Source organism: Castanea sativa, chromosome 3 (assembly GCF_040712315.1).
Source record: "Castanea sativa cultivar Marrone di Chiusa Pesio chromosome 3, ASM4071231v1".
Classification (NCBI taxonomy): domain Eukaryota; kingdom Viridiplantae; phylum Streptophyta; class Magnoliopsida; order Fagales; family Fagaceae; genus Castanea; species Castanea sativa.
This window is the reverse complement of record NC_134015.1, coordinates 28,182,074-28,208,831: the sequence shown is the minus strand read 5'-3', so window position 1 is coordinate 28,208,831 and position 26,758 is coordinate 28,182,074. Positions and strand designations below refer to the sequence as shown.

Genomic DNA, 26,758 nt, shown 5'->3' with positions numbered 1-26,758 from the left:
TAGAGTACGAGTGTGGGGTGGAACTTACCAGAGCTAAATCCCTTTTTAATGAAAGGAACAGCTGAGGCTGGCCCATTTTCTCCAAGGTTTCCATGTCCTTGGGCAGCAGAAGAGGATGCTCCAATGCCTCGGCCAAGTGGTGGGCGTGGCCTTGTTGGATTGCCCTAATACTAGAGTGGCAGGGGATTCGTACGCCGTCCAGTCTTAGGTCAAGAGACCATGTAGCCGGTGCTCGGCGTACTTCGGCCATATCTCTGATCTCCCCACTCTCGACTGAGCGGGCGCGCCCTTTGCCCTTGTCCAGCTTCTGCTGCTAGGCCAGCACTGGCTGCTGTTTTAATTTCTTTGGCTTTTTGCCATCGGCCCCCTCGGCCTCCACCTTCCTTTTCTTCTTCGGATCTTCGGCCAGAAGCTTGGGGTCGGCGGGAGGAGGGGGTGGTGGCAAGGCTGGGGGAGTTTGGGACCCCCTCATCCCCTTTTTGGCCACTCTCGTGCCTCTCGCGGTCATAAGGCCCTTAAGCTCATCCATGTCTTCCTCAATGGAGATGTCTTCTGGACGTGCTACCACTAGGCCCGCGATCCCAGAGGTCTCGGCTGGCTCTTCTTCCTCGTCGGAAAGAACGACGAACGGGTTTCCATGAGGTCATGGGGCGTCCTCGAGTTGAAACTGTTCTATCTCCTCGTCCAACATGTTTGAAGAAGACACTTGCTCCTCTGGGACGGCAGTTGCCTGGGAGTGTGTGGCGAGAGGAATCGCAGCAATCGGTTGTGAGTACAGTACGGTGTGGGGGTTGTCAGGGAGGTCGTGGTCGGCCAAGAAGTGTGGTCTGGCTACGTGAATCCTCCTACGCCTCCGGTCACCGGTAATGATGGCGTTCTCGATCTCCTGGAAGTTCGAGGAGATGGGGTTGTACCCTAATATCAAATGAGCTGCCCTCAGTTGCAGGTCTTCACTCACGAACACTTCCAAGCGAAGCACTCTGTTCAAATCTGCGACGTTGCAGTGGCTCAAGCGGGGACGCACGTGTTGTTTATCTGCAAAGAAAGACACCAAAACAAACAAACATGGTCAGACTCGAAAAACACGTAATAAACTAAAGTCAAAAAGTTTGTAACGTCAAATGACATTCTAAGATATTTAGATGGGATTATGGGGCGGGAAGTTAGATCTTAAGGTGTCGCACCTGGATCTCCCCACTCAACTGGGCAGTGGGGTCCGTCGTGCCAGTTGCCTGAGACGATGAGGTAGTCGTCCTTCATGCCTTTATTGGACTTGGGCAGACAGGAGATTAACCTAACTACGCTAGAGCAGGATTTGATATAATAACCTACTCTAGTGAGTTTGTGGCATTCATACATAAAAGCGACGTCATGCCAAGTGAGGTTTAGACCCATCTGCTCGTTTAGAGCATCGACGCTTCCTAAGACTCTAAAAACGTTGGGAGCACACTGATCGGGGCACAACCGGTGGTTACGGAGGTACTCCCTGGTTACGGGTTTCATGGGGAGGGTCATCCCACCTTCTACGAAGGCGACTATCGGGATGATGACCTCTTCGGTTTTCCTAGAACCGGCCACGGCTTCCGCCGGGCAGTATTTTAAACCTACGTCGCTGGGAATGTGATACTTAGCTCTAAAACCTTTCATCCCAGCGGCGGTATCAACTAGACACTTAAATTTTCCCATTGCAAAGGAACGAAAGACTAAGTTCTAAGAGGGAGAACGGTTAAAAGGGGAGCCGAGGACAGGATCCGAGGAGAATGGGTTAAGGAAAAAGAATAAGTACTTACAGATTTGAAGTTGTGCGAATTTCCACGGATTTTTGCAGAGAAAAGGTGATTACTGATGTTTTGATAGGATTAGCTTCTGAAGAAATAAATGAAGGCACAGGTTCCCAAAGCGTCACGACGTGCGGGAAAGCGGCCTCGAAATTGTATTCGTCCCGCCCAAATTTTCGGGGGGGTAACAAGAGTCGTTGGATGCTCATCTCACCGTTGAACGTGGGAGACAGGGTGTAACTTATGGTAATAAATGCGCGCGTTTTTGAAAATAAAACCACCAAGTGGCATCCTCTGGAAAACGAAACAATCTCCACACGCGCAGTTATTTACAAAATGTGTGGGATAAGTTCTTGTTGGATCAAAACCCTATTTTTCTCCTCGGATGCTGAAAAATAGAGTTTTGAGGGGCTATTGTGGGGAGTAAAGGACCCAAGCAGGCATTTGGGCCTTTGGGCTCTAGCAAGGAGAGCCGAATTGCTCTTGAGCTAAGGATTTGTTAGTGCTGCGAATCAACCCATACGCCGAGGGTCCGAGGATACAGCCGAGGGTGAGTTTCTCCTCGGACCGATCCAAGAGAAGTCGGAGATTCACTACGAAGGTCAAGGCAGAATTCTGGAAAGAATGTTGGTTAAAAGGGGGAAACCCTGAACCTTCTAGATACACCGGTGTTGGAAAAATACCAAGAGCAAAGGCTGCCATCTCCACATTAAAGACTCTGCACCTACCTCCCTGGCCGCATTAATGGGGAAGTGACCCTTGAACAGTAGAACTGAAACTTCTTGTCACTATTCAAAGGCACTAAGAAAAGAAATATCTAGAGGAGAGAGGATTTGAGCAACACGTGGATAAAGCATAAGAAAATGAAGTATTTAAGGGGGGTGAAGGTTAAAGAAAAGGGGGGTCGGGAACTAAGAAAGAAATTAAGAATTGTAATCTTTAAGAAAGGAAGAGAAATAATATAACAGTTATCCTTGGCTCACGTCTGAGGAGGCCTATCAGCAATTATCATTCAATATTTACCGGTGTTTGTACTTCTTAGCCTGTTGTCAAGTTCTCAGTACTTCTAACATAGATTTCAAGTCCACACTCTACAAATTTTATTGTTTAAGGCTCATTGGGCCTGAGCCCATAAATTTCCCTGGGTCCAGGTGCAATTGTGCACTTACAACTAGACACTAACCCATGCAATGCATGTAATAGTTAAATTTAAAATCACATATATTTTAAAAAAATTAGAGAGTTCTATATGAAAAAACTATTAATTAAAAGTTAATAGAAAAATTATTTTATAATTTAAAATAGTTTCCCATATGTATTGTATAAGTATCAACCAAGTAGGATGCACATTTTAAATAAATAAAAAAATTTGTAATGGTGGGCTGTGACTGCTTTTGTTTTATTATTTATCCAAAAAATAGAAATAGAATTTCATAGGATATGAACAAATAAAGTGTAGTAGAAGAATTTAGATTGTAATCAAATTAAAATTTTTATTAACTTAGAAATTATAGGAGAAGAAGATAAGAATTAAAAAAAATTATAAAATAAAATTTTGTTAAAAAAATTATAAAATGATAATGATATGGTAAGTTTTGGAGAAGTTTACAAAAAGTCAAAGACTTAAGTTTATATGTGTAAGTATATATATATATGAACCTCTAAACACATTATTTATGTAAATTATCCCAAATAGTTGAATACTGAATAGTTTAATATTTGACAAAACAATATTAAAAATAATAATATAAAATATTACTAAAAAAAAAATTGTGAATCTATCGGTGGCTTTAGACCATGTGAGACTGATATTTTACATTACTTTTTAAGTTCAGTAGGTTTAGAGTAGTAGACTTACTCGTAGGTTTAATAGATGGATATAACTGATTACAAAAAGATGGACTTAAACGTCCATATAAAGTCAAAAAATGTGTCAGTTGAATATAGAAATTTGTGATCTTTTAATCTATACATACTATACTCCAGTGGGGTTTTGATTTAATCGCCGGACAAATGATAAGTATATAACTTTTCGTGGTTTTATATGCGATGATGTCGTATAAATGCTTAGAGAAAGAGAGTGATAGAGGTAGAGACTTCCAGCTTGAAGAGAGACAATTAGATTTCAGAGACTAAAAAGAGGAGAGGAAGAAAAAGAATCAGGTACCATCGCCTAAAAATAACCATAAATTGATAAATAAAAAAGAGAAGAAAATATGCATAAAAAATAACAAAGAATTAGATGATTTGTAAAATTAGGAGGCTTCTAATAGTAGAGTTTGTTATGGACTAAAATTTTCAAAAGTAGACGTGTTCTAATTGGAATTGGTTATATATATATATATATATATATATATATATAGATTAATATATTTATTATATTTTCTTTTTTACTATAATTAGTGCTCTCTCAAAATAATATTTATTTTTTTCCTAAATTTTAAAATTATGTTTTTTTTGTTTTGTTTATGTAATCATATCAAGTACTATTATGTAATGTTTATTTAAGTTTATTATGTAATATTTTTCTCTTTTTAGTTAATGGGTAATAACATTTTATTTATGGGAATTTCTATCACCCTTCTCTGGCCATGAGGGCAGTTTTGGGGTAATGACAATTTGGCAGCGCATCCGCGCGTTGAGTAAATTTGGTGCTTGACTTGTCAATGTAAATAGCACACCACTATTCCCATACAAATCATCATCCGTACAGAAATTGCACAATATTTTCGAGTTATAAACAATTTTTCGGGTTTACTCATTTATTACAATCGGCCAAAGACTCAGTATCCAGTAGAACTTTCAGAGTTGATATTGTATACATCTTTGACTTATCCATATTTTAATATATGCGGGAATTTTCTAAGTTTATTACGTTGACACTTTACGCCAATCAAAGGAGAATTGGTCACATACTTGAAGGCTGAAGCTGATGCTTCCACGCGTTATCGCATAGTGACCCTAATTAATGTACCAACCATACTTCTCTATAAATTGGTGTGCCTTAAGCTTCATTCTCCATCTTCACTCCATTGCACTTTCTTTTAAGTTGAAACTCATATATTGCATAAGTAGCAGCTAGATCGCTCTCTTATTTCGTTAAATCTAATTAGTTCAATGAGAAATTCTTTCATTTCCCATGCAAGCACTGCAACAGTTGTGTTCTTGTTGCTCCTTTTGAGCACTACATGCAAAGCGCATCTATCTTCTACATTTTATGACCAGAACTGTCCAAACGGACTAAGTACAATTCGGAATGCTATTAGAACAGCTGTTTCACGAGAACGTAGAATGGCGGCATCTCTAATTCGTCTCCATTTTCACGATTGCTTTGTTCAGGTACGTACTGTGACCTTTGCCGGTTTCTCTAGCTTCTTTCCCCAAATATGCCATTTAAGCATTAAAATTTAAAGGCTACCTTGGCTGTGCAGGGCTGTGATGCATCAATTTTACTAGAAGATGGCGAAAGGAATGCTGTGCAAAATAAGGGTTCTGCAAGAGGTTATGAGGTCATAGACAGTGCAAAAGCTCAGGTAGAGAAGATATGCCCTGGAGTTGTATCTTGCGCAGATATTCTTGCAGTGGCTGCTCGAGATGCTTCCGTTGCTGTGAGTACTATATATAAATCCTCACTCTTCTTACTCTATATATTTGTATGTCTGTCTTTATATGTATACAATGCTAGGGGTACTGCAATAAAAATTTAATATATAATCCTCATCACTAATCAAACAATTATTTTTTATCTCATAATTACTTGTAACAAAAGAGGATAGGGGGATTTGAACCCTTGTTCCACTAATAGGGATCTACATATCAATGACACCAACTTATAAGACTTAAAACATTCACTTACAGGTTTATTGAAATCTGCCAATCACTTTAACATTGTCTCTTTACAAAAAATCAATCATGAAAACAAAATTTTGATAAGAATCTCTTTGGAAAACAGGTTGGTGGTCCATCTTGGTCAGTGAAGCTTGGAAGAAGAGATTCCACCACTGCAAGTTCCTCTCTAGCTGAACAAGAACTTCCAAGATTTACTGACGGCCTTGATAGTCTAATATCTCGTTTCGCTACCAAAGGGCTCAGTGCAAGAGACATGGTTGCATTGTCAGGTTAGAACTTAGAATAAATACAACACCTAAGATATCCTTTTAATCTTTTAGTTGCATGTATATAATGAAGGTCTCAAAGATGAACATACCGTTGTTCTAATACAGGTTCCCACACACTAGGGCAAGCTCAATGTTCTTCATTTCGTGATCGGATATACAATAATGCGAGTGACATCGATGTTGGATTTGCTAGCACACGAAAGCGTCGTTGTCCTGCTACTACGGGAAAACCTGGGGATTCAAACTTGGCACCACTTGACTTGGTGACACCAAATTCTTTTGACAACAATTACTTCAAGAATTTACTGCGAAAGAAGGGTCTCCTTCAATCAGATCAAATCCTTTTTAGCGGAGGAAGCACAGACAGTATTGTCTCAGAATATAGTAGAAGCCCTGCTACTTTTAAGTCTGATTTTGCATCTGCCATGATTAAAATGGGAGATATTGGTCCTCTCACTGGTTCAGCTGGGCAAATTAGAAGGATATGCAGTGCTATAAACTAATTCTTCCACAATTTCAATACCTTGAGTCAATTAAGTTTAGATATTTGTTCTATTATTCCTCCGGTCTGTCATATTTTTTGCGTGTGATTCATTGTTTCTGTTGTGGCAATTTTTGAATTATTCCAATTGTGAAATAAGTGTAAAAAATTATTGTAATGTGATTCATTTTATTAATTGTATATTTTTTTAAATGAAAACTAACATTTGTTCTAGAAAGATTAACTTTTCATCTGAACATATATATATTGAATAGCATTCTATCATAGTTATTAAATTCGAACCAGATGTAAACTCAATCATGGAGTTGGGTCACTGAATAATATGGTGGGTTTTCTAGTCCTTGCTACCACCCCACTCTCGCTTCATGGCGGAATTTCTTTCCTTGGCCCCGTTCTAGTGGGTACATGCAGGTTCTAGTGGGTACATGCAGGTATCCATCCCTTGCCACACTCAACTTTGTTTATATAAAAGTAAGTAAAATTTAATTTAAAACGTGTAAAATATCTAAAAACAAGTTCTAACATTATAAAACCTTCTAAAAAATAATAATAATATAACTGTAGGGTCAATGGGCCTGTAATCTATGTTGGGCTGGCCCAAGAGTACTCGTAAAGCTAGAAGTCCTACCCGAAAGTGTTAATTGGCTCAAGGATAAGGTACGCCTGTCTATGAGACAATGTGGGAAGAGGAAGAAGTCATGGTTGGATAAGACATTCCAAAGTAGGATGTCCGAGGATGGAAATGTTCTCGGCTACCTACAACCGAGGATAGAAACATTCTCGGCTATTTGTAGCCGAGGTGGGAAAGGGTGATCTGGCAATTCAAGGGTGTTACCCCTGAAAATCCAGAGCATAAAAATGAAAATAGTGGGGTAAGAGATGAGAAGGGAGGATGCGAAATATCTAGGATAAAGCTGCTACCTCCGCATTAAAGACTCTGTAACTACTTCTCTGGCTGCATTAATGAAGAAGTGATGCCTGAACGTTATAATTCAGTCTTCCATCTGCCGCCAAAGACTTCAGGGGAAAAAGTGATGGGACAAGTATCCAAATGAAGACTTTGATCCACACGTGGAAGATGAAGAGGAGGAAAAAGATGATATAAAAGGGGATGAAGGATAGAAAGAAGGGGGAGGAAGAACCATCTTACCTTGTATTGAACACTGAACCGTAATACAAATGGTCCTCAGCCTTTGTCTGAAGAAATTTTGTGTCATGATGCATAAGTGTAACAATTAAGCCTAACATTTACGTTATCCAATATTTATAAACCTAGATTTGAAGCTCACTCTCTACACATTTTATTGTTTTGGGCTCCTTGGGCCGGTTCCCTCCATATTATTGGGTCTTGGTGCAATTTGTGTCCTTACAACAACAATATAAGCATTAAAAAAACATTAAAAATTCAAACATAGCAATACAATAGTTAAAATTTAAAACATTAAAATATGAACTCCTTATAAAAAAAAAATAAAAACACATCAAATGCCATCATAAATTTATAGTTTGGAAGATAAAGCACATATATATGCCTTATAAAAAATTCCTATAAGAATATTTTTTAAATTTTAAAATATAAACAGCACGAGTTCAAGGAAAAATGTTAACTCTTATCCCTGCCTCATTTGCTTTGCAGTGTGGGTAAAACCCGTCCTATTAGGGGCGGGTATCCATGGGGGCAGGTTTAAATTATTGAAATCCCTATATAAAATCCTATGTTTTCATTACACTTGTTATTTAGAAAATAGTAGTATAGTGGACCTACAAAAGTCATTTAGTATGGAATTACAAAAAGGTGAAAACAACCCATATGGGTTACACAGGTTGCAAAAATCTTAGTGGTTTGCTAGGTTTTACTAATTCTATAGCTAGCATAAGTGGTCTAATTAAACAACTAGATTTGCTTAGGTACAAGTTCATTACCAATCCAATCAGTACAATCGATTCTGGTTTAATAACTATGCATTCAATTATATTTGGCTTGAAAATTGTTGAAATAGCAGAAGTTTTTGTATCAATTTTTTGGGAGCATGGAGTTTACATTAAGTAAAAATAGAATGATTAAAGAAACAATTAAACATGAAACACATATTTACATGGTTCCATAAGAAGCGTTTAAAGAGAAAGTTCACTAAAAAAACAAGAAAATTACAAAGGTGATACAAATGCGATCTCACAAAAGCCAAACCCTAAATACAATAAAGGAAATGTCTCTCCCTACAAGAATTCCTAATTCTTTAAACTTGACATGGAAAGGCCAAAGTTATGTCCTCTCTCTCTCTCTCTCTCTCTCTCTCTCTCTCTCTCTCTCTCTCTCTCTCTCTCTCTCTCTCTCTCTCTCTCTATATATATATATATATATATATCGTGCTATAGGTCGAGTATAAACATATTTGCAAAGTCATTTAATTAGTTAAGTCCTATTCTAAATTGTGCATAGGATTAAAAGATTTAAACCATAGTATGCCGGACCGCAATAAATTTTCACTTTAGTTTGAATTTGGTCGAGCCACAAGACTGAAACTCCTTTACCAACAAAGCCTCTATAGGTTATCATTAGTATCATAGATGGCAATCACCAATCACTTGTACAATTGAACCAACTGAGTTCAAGCCTCACAAATGAGACTTTCTATGACAAGAGAGGATGGTCTCAATATAATAAGTTATATGGTAGTTTAAATTGCTTAGGAGTTAGCTTTATCTTAGCTATATTGGTTGTTATCTATTATTTCAATATGTTTCAAAGTATTTGTTATTTAATAGGATGGAAATTGTAGGAATTATTTCTATCTTTTAGGTGTTGGTTTGTTTTAACATTTAGTTGTAACCCTATATAAGGCCTTTTATGAACAATAAATAGATATCAGAATATTTTAGTAAAAATCAAGCTTTGCTTGTTAAGGAGATCCCGGTTATTCCTTAAAGTATAACCAAAAATTTCTTCTTATTTACTATTTTTATTTCTGAAAATCCCTCGATGTAACCATAGCCCGTTGCGAGAATAGAGGTGTAGCATGCAGCTACGGAGGGGGTTGTTTCAAGACTCCTCTAGCGCCTCCATCAAAGCCCCTAAAGATTGTCATAGACTCATAGGCTACAACCACACTAAGAAACTGACTTATTCATCATTTTGTTGCACTCTGAAAATATGTAATAATTTTCCTTCAAAATAGAATTCACAACTAGGATTCCACACATTTGTGCAGAGAATTTCCTTAATGATTGCCTTTCCAAACATGTGTAGTAGTGCATTCCAGATTCTTAGGTTTGTTGATGTTCTTCTTAAAAACCACAAACCGTGGTTTTTGAATGAAATAATTGACATCAAAGCAACATTATGCTTTCACTATAAAATTAGTACTTTGTCCCTTCAGTGGTGGCTTTAGTGACTAATGCTAAAGCCCAAGTTCTTCCCTCTTTCCTCTTGTTTTGGAAACATTAATAGATCAAAGTAAATTAACTTCTGTTTAGGGGTTCTTTCTATGACCGTGACATGGATCATGTTTTGATAAGCTAGCAACTAAACCCTGTATTCTTTTTTAGGTAATTGAGTTCGGTACTCAAGCTAATGGGTCACTTGTTGGCATCTACCATTATGTTTTCTCTAATGGTTCTTTCACTTAGATAGTATTCCTTGGGTTTTCTATTTCTTCATCACCTTATTGCTATCTGATTCTGTTGATTTATATGCAATCCGTGATGCCATGTACCACATGATTAATCTATTTATTTGGTTAAAATTAACGAAATTATTTCTTTTTTTGAGAAACCAGGCCTTGAAGCCTAGGAAGTTATTGAAAACAAAACAAATTATAGACATCCCTTAACACAAGAGGGACAATGTTTGAGGGAATGTCTTCCAACCAAACCTAAAGACCTAACACAAAGCTCACTTTCTTTGCTAGATCATTAGCAACTGAGTTACAATTATGGGGTACATGCTTAAATTCTACCAACTGAAAACCTGAAACTAGTGCACGAATGTCCTCTAATACAGTTCCATAACTAGTCAGTTCACCAGTAGCTTTGGTAAGTTCATTGATGATCACAAGTGAATCACCTTTAAACACAACCTGAGACAAGCCAATCTCTGCTGTGAATTGCATAGCTCTACAGCAAGCAAAAGCCTCTACATTTGCTACGGATTGAGGCAGGGGAATAGGCATTGAAAGAGCTCCTATAGCTTCCCCAGCACAATCACTCACAATCACTCCAATGTTTACTGCATGGGATGAGCTGAAGGTAGCCACATCAAAATTAACCTTATAAATGTCACGATCAGGGGGTCGCCACCGCTGCAAAACGGCCGGACTTGGGGGCACTGGAATCTCATTCTGAGCTGTAAGGTATTCCTGGAGAAGATTGCCTACCATTCTACACAAATCGGAGAGAGGCTGAACAAGCCTTCCAAAGCGACTAGCATTTCTTCTATTCCCCAAGTTGTGATTGAGAAGAACTTTAATCTCAAATCATCTTGGGATTGCATGAACCTATAAAGGAGATCGCTGAAGGACACAGGCTGAGATGATACATCTTGATAAAACTAGTTCAGTGATCGCCATATGCATGATATTTCTTTACAGAGCCAGAAAGCATGCAGAGGATCCTCGGGCATTTCTTTGCAACCTTCACAAGTTGTTATTGTGACAATGTGGCGTCAATAGAGGTTCACCAAGGTTGGTAAAGCATTATTACAAGCTTCCAAATGAAATGCTTAATTTTATTTGGAGCATGAAGGTGCCAAATGCTTTTCCAAAAGTGCCTCTGAGATTCTGGATTTGAAGTACCTACACTAGAAGCTGAATCGCAAGATACAAGATATTTATAAGTGCTACTGGTAGTGAACATACCCGATGTTGTATACGCCTAAATGATGCGGTCAGGGGTAGCCTTTCGGTTAGCGAAATGCCTAAGATCGCTGAAGCTTTATAAGGCAGAAACATCTGTTTTACCAAGTCAGCTTTCCACACTACACTGTCATGGTCAATGAGCTCACTTACCTTAGAAGCAGGCGCCATCTGAGGGATCAGGGAGATGACAGACCTGCTCAACTGTGCAGGCAACCACTTATCCATTTTAATTCTCACTTATTCACCATTTCCAACACGCCAAGCCATCCCTCTTCGAATCACATCTCTCGCACTAAGTATGCTTTTCCACGCATAAGACCCAACACTTTAGTCTTTAGCCTCTAAAATAGATCATTCTAGGAAAAATATAGCCTTTAATACATGATGACATAAGGAGCTCGGATTATTAATCAGACGCCAAACTTGCTTAGCTAATAGTGCATTATTGAACTTCTCAATTTCTTTAAAGCCCAGACCACCTACTTCTTTGGCCTCGCATAATTTCTCCCACTTCAACTAATGAACCTTCCTATTGTCACCACTATGTCCCTACCAAAACTTGCGTATTAAAACCTCCAACTCTTTTATAAGACCCTTTGGAAGCTTGAAACAACTCATCGTATACGTCGGAATAGCTTGGATGACCGATTTAATTAAGACTTCCCTCCAGGCTTGGGATAAAAGCTTTTCCTTCCACCCTTGGAGTTTTTTCCATACCCTTTCCTTCAAATAAATAAAGCTTTGCTTCTTAGCTCAGCCTATAAGAGCGGGAAGACCCAAATATTTTTCATATTGTCTAATAGTTGGCACACCTAGGAGTTGTTGGATCTGAACCTATGTATCATGAAGGGTATTGGAACTAAAGAAAATATTTGTCTTGTCACAATTAATTTTCTAACCCGAGCCTCTCTCATAAATAGCTAGGATATCAAGGATGTTGTGACAGTCCTCCTCCTTTGCTAGACAAAATAACACACTATCATCTGCAAAAAATAAATGTGAAATCCTTGGACCGTTCTGCAAATTGCTACCCCTTGAATGAGTCCCTCAACTTCAACTTTGTGAATCAAACTTTGGAGTCCCATTGCACACATGAGAAATAAATATGGAGATAGTGGGTCCCCCTGTCGCAGACCCCTACTTGGTTTAATGTTTCCTCCAGGTTGCCCATTAAGAAGCACTGAATAAGAGATAGATCTTACACAAAACATAATAAGACTTACCATCCTTTCCCCGAGTCCCAAATGCCACATGATTTTTTCCAAGAAAACCCATTCCACTTGGTCATAAGTTTTGCTCATGTCCAATTTGAGTGCCATATATCCCAACTTCCCTTGGGTCTTTCTTTTTAGATAATGCAATGTTTCAAATGCCACAAGGATATTATCAGAAATGAGTCTCCCCGATAAAAAAGCACTTTGTGATTCAGGAATAGCTTGAACTGGGAAATTTTTCAGCCGATTCCCCACAATTTTGGAAATGAGTTTATAAATGACATTACACAAGCTTATAGGCCGAAAATCAGACACCTTTTTTGGATGTTTGATTTTTGGGATCAATGTAATAAGGTGGTATTAAGGGATTCATGAACAACACCTGTGTTAAGGGCCTTAAGGACAACTGCAGTTACATCATCACCCATAATATGCCAGTAAGACTTATAAAAAATGGGAAACATACCATCGCGGCCTGGAGCAGTGAATGGTGCCATTTGTTTGAGTACAAGCTGGACCTCCACTACCTGAAAGTCTTAGGCTAAAAAGCTTGCTGCTTCCTCGGTCATGGCTGGTTGGATGCCATTTAAAATCTCCTCAAAACTCATCTGAGTTGAAATATTGCTCAAGCGCATTGCCCATCCGAGTTTCCTCAACCACCCACACCCTTGACTCATCTTCTAAGCCCTCAATAAAATTACGGGTGATTCCGTTGGGTGGTATGACAGTGGAAGAACCTAGTGTTACTGTCTCCTTCCTTGAGTCATGCATTGTGAGACCTCTGTTTCCACATGCTCTCCTTCCTATTTTTGAGACTTTGAATATCCTCCCTTAGCTTATATATCATCTCCGAATTGGTTCTGTAACTACCATTCTCTTCGTCAACCTTCAACTCTTTAAGTCTTTTAGTTAAAAAATTATGAACATGGCCAAATGTCTTTTTATTCCATACCTTTAGCTTGCACCACCGCCTCACAAGTACTATCTTTCAACCACATGGATTCAAAGCAAAATGGCCAACCCTTCCTATAAAAGCACTTGAGTTCAGAATCCGAAACAAGTAGGAGCGGTTTGTGGTTTGAGTGGAATGCCTTAAGATGATGAATACGAGTAGCCGGGAAGAGGAGAATCCAATCTATTGAAGCCACACCTCTATCCAATCGAACCCAAAAATTTTGGTCATCCGATCTACAATTACACCAAGTGAAAGGAAAACCATTAAAGCCATGGTCCTTTAGACAACACTCATCCAATGCATCTCTAAATCCTTGCATTTGTCTTTCAGGGTGGTCCAACCATCCTTGCTTCTCATCAGCAAACAGTATTTCATTAAAGTCTCCCAAACAAACCCAAGGCAAGGTAAACTGCTAATGCAAGGCTCGTAACAAAGAACAAGAGTTTTCCCGGTTGGCTGTTTCAGGTTCTCTGTAGAAACCCGTGAAACGCCAGGCGTCATCAACTTTATGGTTAATAATAGCATCAATATGGTGAGCCAAAAAAGATTGAACATCCACATCAAAACCACTCTTCCAATACAACGCTAAACCACCTCCCGTATTGACACGTGGGACAACAAAAAGATTAGGGCACTGTATCTTTCTACCAATCCTCTCTAAAACAAAATTTTCAACTTTGGTTTCCTTCAAGAAAACCATTTTGGGATCTTTATTTGTCACCAAGGCAACAAGTTCATCTTCTCTATGTGGGTTCCCAAGCCTATGACAGTTCCAACTTTGGCAACTCATAACCCCCGGTGGTGCTGGACCCCAACGACCACCTCAAAATTATTTTGTTCATTGTGAGAACCAATGTCCATACAGTGTTTCTTACCCCCATTTTTCTCTTCAAAATCAATGCTCATACGACACTTCCCATTATCAAATTTCTCATTCTTCTTTGTTTTCCTTGCTCCACGGGCTAATTTTTTCCACTTCCTTGTTGAGCATGGAAAGGACTTAACCTAGTTGGTGATATCCCAGAGAGGACTCCTTTGAGCTGGTTGGTCGGCATGGGTAATCTAAGACACAATGCTCGTGGGTGGAGCTTGATGCACATGATGATCTACAATGGACAATCCAACTACAACCTTCTCCAATCGTTCAGCTTGTTGTTCATTACCCACTCTTCCCATGCCTATGATTTCATCACAGAAAATTGTTTCACCATTACTTGGGATTTCATTAGCTAGTGGAGATGCATAATTAGAAGCTTCAGAATCACCCCACTTCTCCTCCCTCCTTTTTGCTGAATTGGAACCCCTCTTAGACCTTGTTTTAGTAGATGCACCCTTGGAAAAATTCTGAGAAGAACTGCAAGGTTTCTACTGTTTACACTAGGGTGCTTAGGTATGTGATGCCCCTAGAATAACATCCATAGTTTTCCTTATTATTCTCACCGAGTCAGCCCACATCCAGTCCCTATATTGCTGTTCTTCTTGGCTTAATTAATCCTTACCTCATAGCCATATCTTGCATTCCCTCTCACTATGATTAACATGACCATACCAGTAGCAGAATTAAGGTCAGCCTCTGGCCCCATCATCTTCAGGGTCAGTCACTTGGACCATTGCACCCAAGGTTTTGCCAACTGACTCGCCTATTTCTTAGGTTAAAAGACATTTTGGTACGTTGTGAATCTGTAACTAGAATGTCATGTGGGAAAATTATAAAAGAAGGGACATATTCTACATTAGATGCTTTTTGGAAAATCACTAAACTCTTATCATACGACCATGGTTTAAACTCCAAAACTCTTTCAAGGTCTAGGTTATCTTCAAACTCAAAAACTAGCATGTTTTCCCCAACATCCCGAATCTTAAGTTCACGAGTCAATTTCCATAAGGGTTTGAAAGTACGGGCCACTGCATCCACATTCAAAACCCTCTTTGTAAGGAACTTCCTTTCCAACCGATGAATACTAATCTCCTCTTGGTGTGTAACTTCAGCACCCCCATCTTCCACTTCCGATAGGGAGAAGTGAGACCACATCTCATCTAAACTTGCATTGTCTTCGTTACCAGGAACTCGAGAAGCAAAGAACAATACACTAAAACAACAATCTATCCTATCAATCCTTTGTGGGACTGAAGGGAAAAAAATACCTAGACTACGCTAGGGACAAAATATTCTACAGGCAGTTGGGTAAAGAGAAACCCTAGCAGCCAGAGAAACCTCACTTCACACAAGCTATTCAACCAACGAAATTTGTTTAAATTGGCATAATTGAACTTAATTGATTAAAATCGTTGCATAATATACAACTAATGTAACACCCCATAATTTAGATAATAATTTAATTCTTATATATAAATTAAAAATGAGGCCCATAATTAAATAGATTTAATTGGTTTGGGCATAAGATATTTAAATAAACTATGGAATAAGAAGCCCAATGGAGATGTCATAAGTAAATATATGGGTCTTGATAAACTTTAGAAACCCTAGGCTTTTACCTTAAGTTGTGTGTGTGTGTGTGTGTGTATAGGAGACCTCCTCTCTTTAAGAGGCACCAAGCAATCTTTTTGTTTTACTCTTCTCTATGGCTGTGTAGGAGAATCACGTCAGCTCTCCTCTTTACTTGAGTTCTTGTATTTATGTGATACCTAGCAAGTGTCTATATAGCTTAAGGGCTATTGATATATCACACACCTAGGATGGAGAATTTCTACGTATATCAATCTTTGTGCCGCATAGAACATAGGGGTTAGGTGTGGACTTGGGAAATCAACGCTGTCACCATGTTAATGAAGAAGAAAAAAAAACTAATTATGGCTAGAAATCGTCCCCCATTTGTAGGAAAGAGTTGTTCTTGAAATTACTTTAGTAGCTAATAGGATAATAGGCATCACTCCATAAAACCTAACCTATCAATATAGGCATATGTTATGATCTCGTCAATCTCCACTTATCTTTATATTAAGGGAAAGGATGTCCTATAATTGTTATTATATTAGATTAGGAATGATGTATATAGCTAAATGTCAAGAAAGGATGTGAATTTTAGATTGATGAGATTTCCCTTATTCGGCCATATTGAAGTTCTTGAATATCTATGATTATACCAATGGAAAAATCTGATTAGGAGCAATATTTTTTAAGTCCAAAAAGCTGATCAAAGACTAAAGGTGAATTGGATAGTTAAGTGAATAAATGAAAACTTTTGGATATATCAGTATTGTCTAGGATAAAATTGTCTAAGCGTGAAAACATATTTTTAAGTAGGAATTTGTGTATTGATGGACCTATCTTTGGTGTTGCTAGGTTCTAATTCTACTGATTTGTTGTGATTCAAGGGAGGTTGGTTTCGTATTCTTGCAAATAAGAGGTAAGTGGTGTTTACTAAATTTAGGGGTTTTCCCAAAACAGTGTTGATTATTAAACTATTCTATATCAAAGACATATGTTGATATTCTATATTTAAATTGATATTTTATAAATGTTTGGTGTACACATTGACTATTCGTTTTATGAAAAACTTGTGGGAGGACCTAAATTTATTTAAACTTGTATGTGTGAATATATCTTAATATTTTTGAGAATTATGAATGGATTATTTTTGTGAGCATATTGAATATGCTTTGAAAACCTATGGCAAGTCATAATCAAAAGCTCAGTATTGTATTTAGTCCTTAGCAAGGGACAATCATACTACAATTAGTCCTTAGTATGGGATGGTCCCTGAAAAAGGGATAGTGCACATTTGATAACTCCTTAGCAAGGGAGTATACTATTGAAGATCTAAAAAGGAAGCTCTTTAGCAAGGGAATGCATCTTTATGTTCTGAAGAAGCCACCCTTAAGAAAGGGGGTGAAAATGAGGTTCTAGTACCAAAAAAGGGGAAAACACAACCCTATTAATGGGGCGTAAACGTTGGACATGAGAAAAAGCCTAGGAAATTGTTTATATGATGGCATTGATATATATATATATATATATATGTATATATATATATATATATATATTTATACGATTACTCACAATATAAAGATATTTGTTTTATGTGAAATGTTTGATGATAAAATATTGATGAGTTACAAGTTATGAATTTGTCATAAGAATTATTTATTTGAAAGGTTTGTTCCCACACCCCAATGTTAGTGAATTCCACTTATTGAGTTATCTCACCCCCTCCCATTTATTCCCCCTTACAGATATATTAGAAGGATCATTGGAGTAGAGATTCTTGGAAGACAACAGTTACGAATTATTTTGTGGAACTAAGAATTTCATTATTATTTTTATGGTATTAAACATAGTACTGGAGAATTATTTTGAGTATGTTTTATCTTTGGTGGATTAGAGCTCTGAAATTTGTGATGAGATCTTAGATTATTGGTTGCTTTTATTTAATATTTTTATGGATTATTTAAATTGAATAGAGTTTTATTGCTTATGGTTTTTGGGCGTTACAACTAAGGTATAAATTACTCAACAAAGTTTAACAATGGGTATTTGGGTGGGTTAATAAAGTTTATTATGTAATGTTTTTCTCCTTTTATTTTATTTATTTAACTGGTGACAACATTTTATTTTTGGAATTTTTATTCACTCTTGTCTGACCATGAGGGCAATTTCGGGGTAATGACAATTTGGCAGGCACAAAAGTAAATTGTGTTTGAATTTGTCAATATAATAAGTAATAACAGTAACACCACTCTTACCATACAGATACCTCTAGAATATGGCTTGAATTAGGAGTATGACTCCTTGTTGAGTTTGGATAATAAAGGAATTTTATTCCCTTTGGGTTACTGTTGTTTGAAGTTATCAAGCTTTATTTGAAGTCTTTTCTACCACTTGATTTTGAGTTCTATTTGGAATATGAGTGATTCTACTTTTGTGTGTGGAAAAGAAGTCTAGTCCTTCTTGGTTTTGGATATACTAGCTGACTTAAGTCTCCTATATAAGCATAGTGCTACTACAAAAAATTAGAGAGAGAGAGAGTTGTGTGAGAAAAAGGCTCTCTTTTCATTTGGTTATTTGATATTTGTGAGTTGCAATTTGGAATATTGAGAGAGGTTTGCTACCGCTTGGTTTTGGTTTTGCGGTTTGGTGATTTGCTCTCTCTTGGTGCGTTGCAACTTTTGGATTTCTTTGTGGCTCTCTTTTTGGTTAGTGTGCAATTGGTATTATCCCAAATTTGATATAGCGAAATTTGTTTGTCGTCGCTCGTGGATGTAGGCTACTGTCGAATCACGTAAATCTTGGTGTTCAGTGTCTATTTTCTTTTGGATTAATTTTTTTCATTCCTATTGTTAGTTTGGAGATCTTTCTCAAGCCTAAAATATTTTCACAATCAATCTTGGTAATTTGAGTTTCCACTATTTTACAACAAACTAGTATCAAAGCCAGGTTCGCTACCTAGGCATTTGGATTTCTTCTCTTTGGAGTTTTTGGTGATTGATTCATGAATCTGATTATTGGGGAGAAAGATGTCAAGTGATTCCCCTACAAAATCTTCGGCGGATTCTTCTAGAAAAGCTTTAGCAAAGTTTTCTGCAAAACCTTTGGCAGTTAGGACAATGGTTTCTAATGCCAAATTTGAAGTAGAGAAATTTGATGGAGCGAATAACTTTGGCATGTGGCAATGCGAAGTTATGGATGTCTTGGTCCAACAAGAGTTGGATATTACTTTGGAAGACAAACTTGAAGGGATGTTAGACAAGGATTGGGAAAAGATTAATAGACAAGCTTGTGGCTCTATTCGTTTGTGTTTGGCCAAGAATCAAAAGTATTTTGTTATGAATGAGACAAATGCTTCAGAGGTTTGGAAGAAATTGGAGGACAATTATATGACCAAAAGTGTGGAGAATTGTCTCTATTTGAAGAAGAAGCTCTTCTATTTCCAATATCATGCACAAATTTCTATGTCTGAGCACTTGAATGATTACAATAAAATACTTGCTAATTTGTAAAATTTGGAAGTTGATATTAGCAGTGAGGATAAAGCTCTCTTGTTATTAAATTCATTGCCTAATAATTATGATCATCTAATTACTACACATTTGTATGGAAAAGATGAAATTAAGTTTGATGATGTGTCCAATGATTTAACTAATAATGAGTATCGTATGAAAGATAAGCAAGGTCAAAGGGACACGATGACTGTGGCTTTGATTGTTAAGGGCATGTCTAATGATAAGAAACTCGAGAAAGATGAGTGTGCCTATTGTTACAAAAAGGGACATTGGAAGAAAGATTGTCCTTTGTTGCAAAACAAATATGAGAAGGATTCTAATGCAAATGTAGCACATGATTGTGATGAGGATTCTGATTTTGCATTGACTAGTTCATCATTTATTTGCCATTCAAATGAGTGGGTTTTGGATTTAGCTTGCACATTCCATATGTGTCCGAAAAAGGATTGGTTTTACAACCTAGAAGAGTTGGAACTTGGTTTAGTCATCATGGGTAATGATCAAACCTGTGAGATTTTGGGGAAAGGTAAAATCAAACTAAAATTGCATGGTGGAACAATTTGTTTTCTGATTGAGGTTCGATATGTACCTAAATTGAAAAGGAATCTCATCTCAGTTGGTCTATTAGAATCCAAGGGTTTCAAAATTGCTATGGAGAATGGAACTTTGAAAGTACAACATGGTGCTTTGGTAGTCATGATGGCCACACGTCGTAGGAACATGTATTTCCTTAAAGGGAGTACTGTTGTAAGTGGAGTAGTGATTGGGGAGGTTATTTCAGAAACTATTAAACATTAGGAGTATGCCAATGATAATACTTTGTTTGAGAGTGCCAAGAATTGCAAATTTGAAGTTTGTGAGCCTTGTGCTTTGGAGAAGCAAACTAAGGTCAAGTTTGGTATAATAGTTCATCATACTAAGGGTTTGCTTGATTATGTACACATTGACGTATGGGAGCCTATTAAGGTTGCTTCTTTTGGAGGTAGGAATTATGATGTTATCTTTGGTGGTGACATGGTGATTAAGCCTCTACACAAGTTCAAGTGTTGCTTGGACTTGTGTGGTATTTGCAATTTGAATTAGCCCATAGGGGCTTTGGTGGTGGCGATGGAGAAGTTTCGTTTGTGGTGAAATGCACTTTGTTTTGGACTCTTATTTGGATTTGGCACCATCTTTGGGCGCATTTGGTGTCCATTGACGCATTTGGAAGTGGTTTTGGATAATTTGCACTTTTTCTAGTTGGGCTCTGATTTGATTGAGTGCTTTAAACTTGTGGTTTGGGAGATGTCTTGTTAAGGATTTGCATTTGGTGTTTTGCTAAGTTCGTTTGTAAGGCTAGATGGAATTCAAGCCAAGGTGGAGATTTGTAGAATATGGCTTGAATTAGGAGTTTGACTCCTTGTTGGATTTGGATAATAAAGGAATTTTATTCCCTTTGGGTTACTGTTGTTTGAAGTTATCAAGCTCTATTACATGTCTTGTCTACTACTTGATTTTGAGTTCTATTTGGAATAGGAGTGATTCTCCTTTTGTGTGTGGAAAAGAAGTCTAGTCCTTCTTGATTTTAGATATGTTAGCTGACTTAAGTCTCCTATATAAGCATAGTGCTGCTACAGAAAATTAGAGAGAGAGAGTTGTGTGAGAAAAAGGCTTTCTTTTCATTTGGTTATTTGATATTTGTGGGTTGCAATTTAGAATATTGAAAGGTTTGTTACTGCTTGGTTTTGGTTATGCGGTGTTGTGATTTGTTCTCTCTTGGTGCGTTGCAACTTTTGGATTGCTTTGTGGCTCTTTCTTTGGTTTGTGCACAATTGGTATTTGGTATTTAGTGTTTGTATTTGGTATTTGTGAACCTTTGGTTCTTTGGTTCATATTTGATTCTTTGGTTTTGTATTTGTGAGAAAGAGCTATTTTGGTGTATTTGGGATTTGGGTTTGTGAGAGTGCCTTTACACCAAGTTGTATTATCCCAAATTTGATATAGTGAAATTTGTTCGTCGTCGCCCGTGGATGTAGGCTATTGCCGAACCACGTAAATCTTGGTGTTCTATGTCTATTTTCTTTCGGATTAATTCTTCATTCCTATTGTTAGTTTGGAGATCTTTCTCAAGCCTAAAATATTTTCACAATCAATCTTAGTAATTTGAGCTTCTTCTATTTTACAACAGATACAGTAGAGATTATCCGGTGGGTTCTAGTTAGTTCAATTCATAAAGTCTCAGATGGTTGAATATGGGGTTCAATCTCCGTCTACACCAAAAATTGATTGGTACCTTGATCTTATGATAAAGAACAATCATTAAGAGCAAATGCCATAAGTTGAAATTATCTAAAAAAAAGAAGAAGATATAGATCATCTGTAGTACAAACGTAGGACCAAATAATCGCGTTATAAACAACAATTTGGGTTGCTCATTTATTACAATCGGCCTAAGACCCAGTATCCAGTAGAACTTTCAGAGTTGATATTTTTTATAATATTTGACTTATCCGTATTTTAGATTAAATATATGCAGGAATTTCCTAAGTATATTAGGTTGACCCTCTATGCCAATCAAAGGAGAATTGGTCACATCCTACTTTGAAGCTGATGCTTCCACACGCATTATCGCAGAAAATTAATAGTGACCCTAATTAATGTACCATATATACTTCTCTATAAATTGGTGAGCTTTAAGCTTTCTCCACCGTCTTCATTTCATTGCACTAACTTTCTTGAAGTTGAAACTTAGCATAAGTGTTAAATTACCAATTGTCCCAAAAGCTTAAACTATCAGGAAATTGCGAGTTTAATCACTTAACTATAATTTTAACACTCCCCCTTACTTGTGGGCTTAAACTTCCCCTTAATAAGTGGGGGCCCAATAAGTACGAATGTAATATTTTAAATAGGAGGTAGAGTGAAGATATGCATGGATCAAATTCAGGATCTTCTGATCTGATACTATGTTAAATTACCAATTGTCCCAAAAGCTTAAACTATTAAAAAATTGTGAGTTTAATCACCAAACCATTATTCTAACCACCCCGCACTTGTGGACTTAAAGTACGTAGCAGCTCTCTTATTTCGTCAAATCTAATTAGTTCAATGAGAAATTCTTTCATTTCCCATGCAAGCACTGCGACCATTGTGCTCATGTTGCTCCTTTTGAGCACTACATTCAAAGAGCAACTATATTCTACATTTTATAACCAAAACTGTCTAAATGGACTAAGTACTATTCGGAATGCTATTAGAACTACGATTTCACGAGAACATAGAATGGCTGCATCTCTAATCCGTCTCCATTTTCATGATTTGCTTTGTTTAGGTACATATTGTGTGACCATAATTTGCTTGTTTTTCTTCTTTCCTAAATATACAACTTGAGCATTAAATTTAAAGGCTTGGTTGATTGTGCTGTAGGGCTGTGATGCATCAATTTTACTAGAAGATGGCGAAAGGAATGCACTGCAAAATAAGGGTTCAATAAGAGGTTATAAGGTCATAGACAGTGCAAAAGCTCAGGTAGAGAAAATATGTCCTGGAGTTGTATCTTGCGCATATATTCTTGCAGTAGCTGCTCGAGATGCTTCTGTTGCTATGAGTACTATAATATAAATCCTCACTCTTCTTACCCTATGTATTTGTATGTCTGTATATATGTATATAATGTTAGGGATACTGTATATAAATTTTAATATATAATCCAAGGAGAAAATGGGCTTTTGCCTTTTTTTATATATATTTTTTTATTTTTAATATCTAGCATTTTGCCCCATTTCTGAAACTATTTAGGAAAATGCCCTTGTTTTGAAACTCAATTTTTAGAAAATCGAGTTTCAATTTAAAACTCGATTTTTGGACAATCGAGTTATAGCAAACTAAAAATTTTTCTAAAAAAATTTCTGGAACTTGAGTTCCTTGAAAAAATTTAAGTGGTACTCGGGTTCCATGAACTCGAGTACTTCACATGGAACTCGAGTTCTAGAAATAAAAAATTTTCTAAGTCTACGTTTGCTATAACTCAATGTTCCAAAAATTGAGTTATACATTTGAAACTCAATTTTTAGAAAATCAAGTTTCAAAATAGGAGCATTTCTCTAAATAGTTTTAGAAATTGGGCAAAATGCTGGAAAGTTTGTGAGAAATGGGTAAAAGCCCATTTTGGCCTATAATCCTCATCACCAATCACAAAAAACAAAATAGAAAAAAAAATCAAACATTTATTAATTTGTTTATTTTATAATCAATTATGAAAAAAATGATGAGAAGCAACAAGCATTCAAGGATTCATTGCATGTTCCAGTTGGGCCTATTACCAGAGCAAGATCCAAGAAGATCAAAGAAGCACTTAATGGGCTGATTCTAACGCAGGACATTCCAAGCTTGGCCCAAAGGAAGATGAAAGCGTAATAAATTTAATCCAAGCTATTGAGGGCTGATTTGGCTTAATTGGGAGTGATTTATGGCATGGATTAATGGCTGATTGACTTTCCAGCTCTATATCAGTTAATAGAGTTTTTTTCCTATTTTGGAGCTGCTATTTCAGACCAAATCTACCTGAATTTAGGGCTTTTATTATTAAAACGTTTTTTTCGCTATTTTCCTATTTTGGATCTGCTAATTTCAGACCAAATCAACTTTTATATAGGATTTTATTATTCAGTGCGTTTTTTTTTATATATATTTTCTATTTCCAGTCATGCCTTATAAATAGCATGCACTCATTGTAATAGAGATTCATTGAATAAAAATCAGAAAAAGTGAGGCTTTGCTATTCTTTTGGTTCTTCGTGAACTGTGAACTTATCAAGGATTCTTCCTTGTGGCGTTCAAACTTTATACCTTCGGTTCGTGATTCATTATAATCATTAGGTCAAGGTGTTATACTTATACCTTTGGTTCGCGTTTCGATTATAAATGTTGGATCAGGGTTTCTATCAAAAATCTGAATTTTAGCTTTCTTGGGCAAGTATTCCAATATTTTTGTTGGGTCTCAAAACGTGTCGATTGAGGTTTGCATCATTTGGTATCAGAGTATAGGTTCTAAAATCAGTTTTCTATCCCTTTATCATTTGTTTCTTGTTATCATCCTATCTTGTTCCTTTTGTGTTCTTTATTCATCGTTCTTATTTTTTTTTACGTGCATTAGGTTAAAATCGTGCACCCAGCTCCAAAAAAAAAAAACGTGAAAAAAAAGAAAGAAAAAAGACACCAGAAAAGAAATAGAAAAAAAAATGTTTGTAGTTTCAATTCTCTCAGACCAGAATATTGTTTTCTTTTGTCCTCTTCGTTTGATTTAGTGTTTCTGTCATATTTTCTTGCCGTTGGCATTTGTTTTGAACACTACAAGTTAAATTTCTTGATCAAGTTTATTAGTTTAATGCAAAACTAAAAAGGGGTGCTATGAGTGGAAAAAGGCAAGAGAGTGTGAGACTAATATCGGGAAAAAGCCAATTTAAGAGTGAAACACGAGTGGGAGTGACATAATTTGAGTGCAAACATGTGAGGGAGTGTTGTGAGGAATTATTTCTAACAATTTTCTATAGTTTCAAAATTATGTCTCCTAGGGGCGAAACATCAAATAGGGAAGGAGGGGAGGAGTCGTCCATCATTTTGCAAGCCATGCAACAACAATTTGAACGCATGAATGTGGTGTTTAATGAGATTCGGGATCGAATGGATAGGCAAGACACTGTTATTGCTACTTTGCGTGAGGAGCATCCCCAAAGAGGCCCTAATGCTAGAAGGCAAGAAAGACGTGTGCACATGGATGATTCTGATGACTACCACGAGGATGAGCTTGAAGATGAAGATGATCAAGCTTCATTAAAGAATGAGGGCAGGTTTGTGCCAAGGGGAGAAAGACATGGTAAAGGCTTCCGAAGAGATCTAAGATGGCAAGATGCAACTGACAGAAACCTAGGGAACATAGAAATGAAGATACCAACGTTCCAAGGGAAAAATGATCCAGAAGCATACTTGGAGTGGGAGAAGAAGGTGGAGTTAATCTTTGAGTGTCACAACTACTCCGAGGAAAAAAAGGTAAAACTCGCTATCATTGAGTTTACTGACTATGCTATTGTATGGTGGGATTAACTTGTGATGAACAGAAGGAGAAACCATGAAAGACCTATTGAGACTTAGGAGGAAATGAAGGCCATCATGAGGAGGCAGTTTGTTTCTAGTCACTACTATAGGGACTTGTATCAGAAATTACGGAGTCTTACTCAAGGCTATAGGAGCATGGATGACTACCATAAGGAGATGGAGATTGCCATGATTCGGGCAAATGTAGAGGAGGATAGAGAAGCTACCATGGCAAGGTTTCTAAATGGGCTTAATCGGGATATTGCCAACGTGGTAGAGTTGCAGCACTACTTGGAGTTGGAGGACATGGTGCACATGGCAATAAAGGTGGAACAACAGCTTAAAAGGAAAGGAACTTGGTCATTTCAAAATTCAGGCTCCTCTACTTCATGGAGTTCAAATGGGAGGAAGGACGAAGGGGCTATTTTCAAGTCCAAAACCGAACCACCAAAAAGGAAAGATGAAGCTCCTAGTGTCAACAAAGGTAAAAATGAATCCCAAACTCGTAATCGTGATATTAAGTGTTTTCATTATTTGGGAGTAGGTCATATTGCTTCACAATGCCTAAATAAGAGGGCCATGATCGCATGTATTGATGGAGAGGTGGAAACTGAAAGCGAGGAAGATGATGACTAGATTCCATCACTTGAGGATGCTTGTGATGATGAAGTGGAGTATCTAGTAGAGGGTGAGTCACTTGTGGCTAGGCGTTCTTTAAGTGCCCAAGTCAAAGAGGATGATACATAACAACAAAGGGAGAACATTTTTCATACTAGATGCCACATCAACAACAAGGTATGTAGTATGATTATAGATGGGGGAGCTGTACTAATGTGGCTAGCACACTTTAGTTGAAAATTTGAATTTACCTACCTTGAAACACCCTAGACCATATAAGTTGCAGTGGTTGAATGATTGTGGAGAGGTTAAAGTAAATAAGCAAGTACTGGTTTCTTTTTCAATTGGGAGGTACAAGGATGAAGTGCTTTGTGATGTTGTTCCAATACAAGCCGGTCACATTTTATTGGGCAGGCCATGGCAGTTTGACAAGAGGGTCAATCATGACGGGTTCAAGAATAGACATTCTTTTGTTAAAGATAATAAAACCATTACTCTTGTTCCGTTGACTCCAAGACAAGTGTATGAAGATCAAGTGATACTGAAAAGAGGGAATGACTTGAAAAATTGTGAGACTGAGAGTTCAAAAAAAGATGATGAGAAAGAGAGTGAAAGAAAAAAAGGGAGTGAACAGAAAAAAGAGAGTGAAAACATAAAAAAAGAGTGAAAAGATAGTTGAGGGTGAAAA

At 37.2% G+C, this 26,758-nt stretch overlaps 1 protein-coding gene across 1 annotated transcript; it reads left to right on the top strand.

The window, feature by feature from the left end:
- The first annotated feature begins 4,889 nt into the window (after positions 1-4,889).
- On the top strand, positions 4,890-6,399 carry LOC142629493 (lignin-forming anionic peroxidase-like). The gene is made up of 4 exons (XM_075803492.1): positions 4,890-5,117; positions 5,210-5,386; positions 5,731-5,896; positions 6,002-6,399. Exons 1-4 carry the CDS (start codon positions 4,896-4,898, stop codon positions 6,397-6,399), a joined length of 963 nt encoding a protein of 320 aa, XP_075659607.1. The 5' UTR covers positions 4,890-4,895.
- The last annotated feature ends 20,359 nt before the right edge of the window (positions 6,400-26,758 follow it).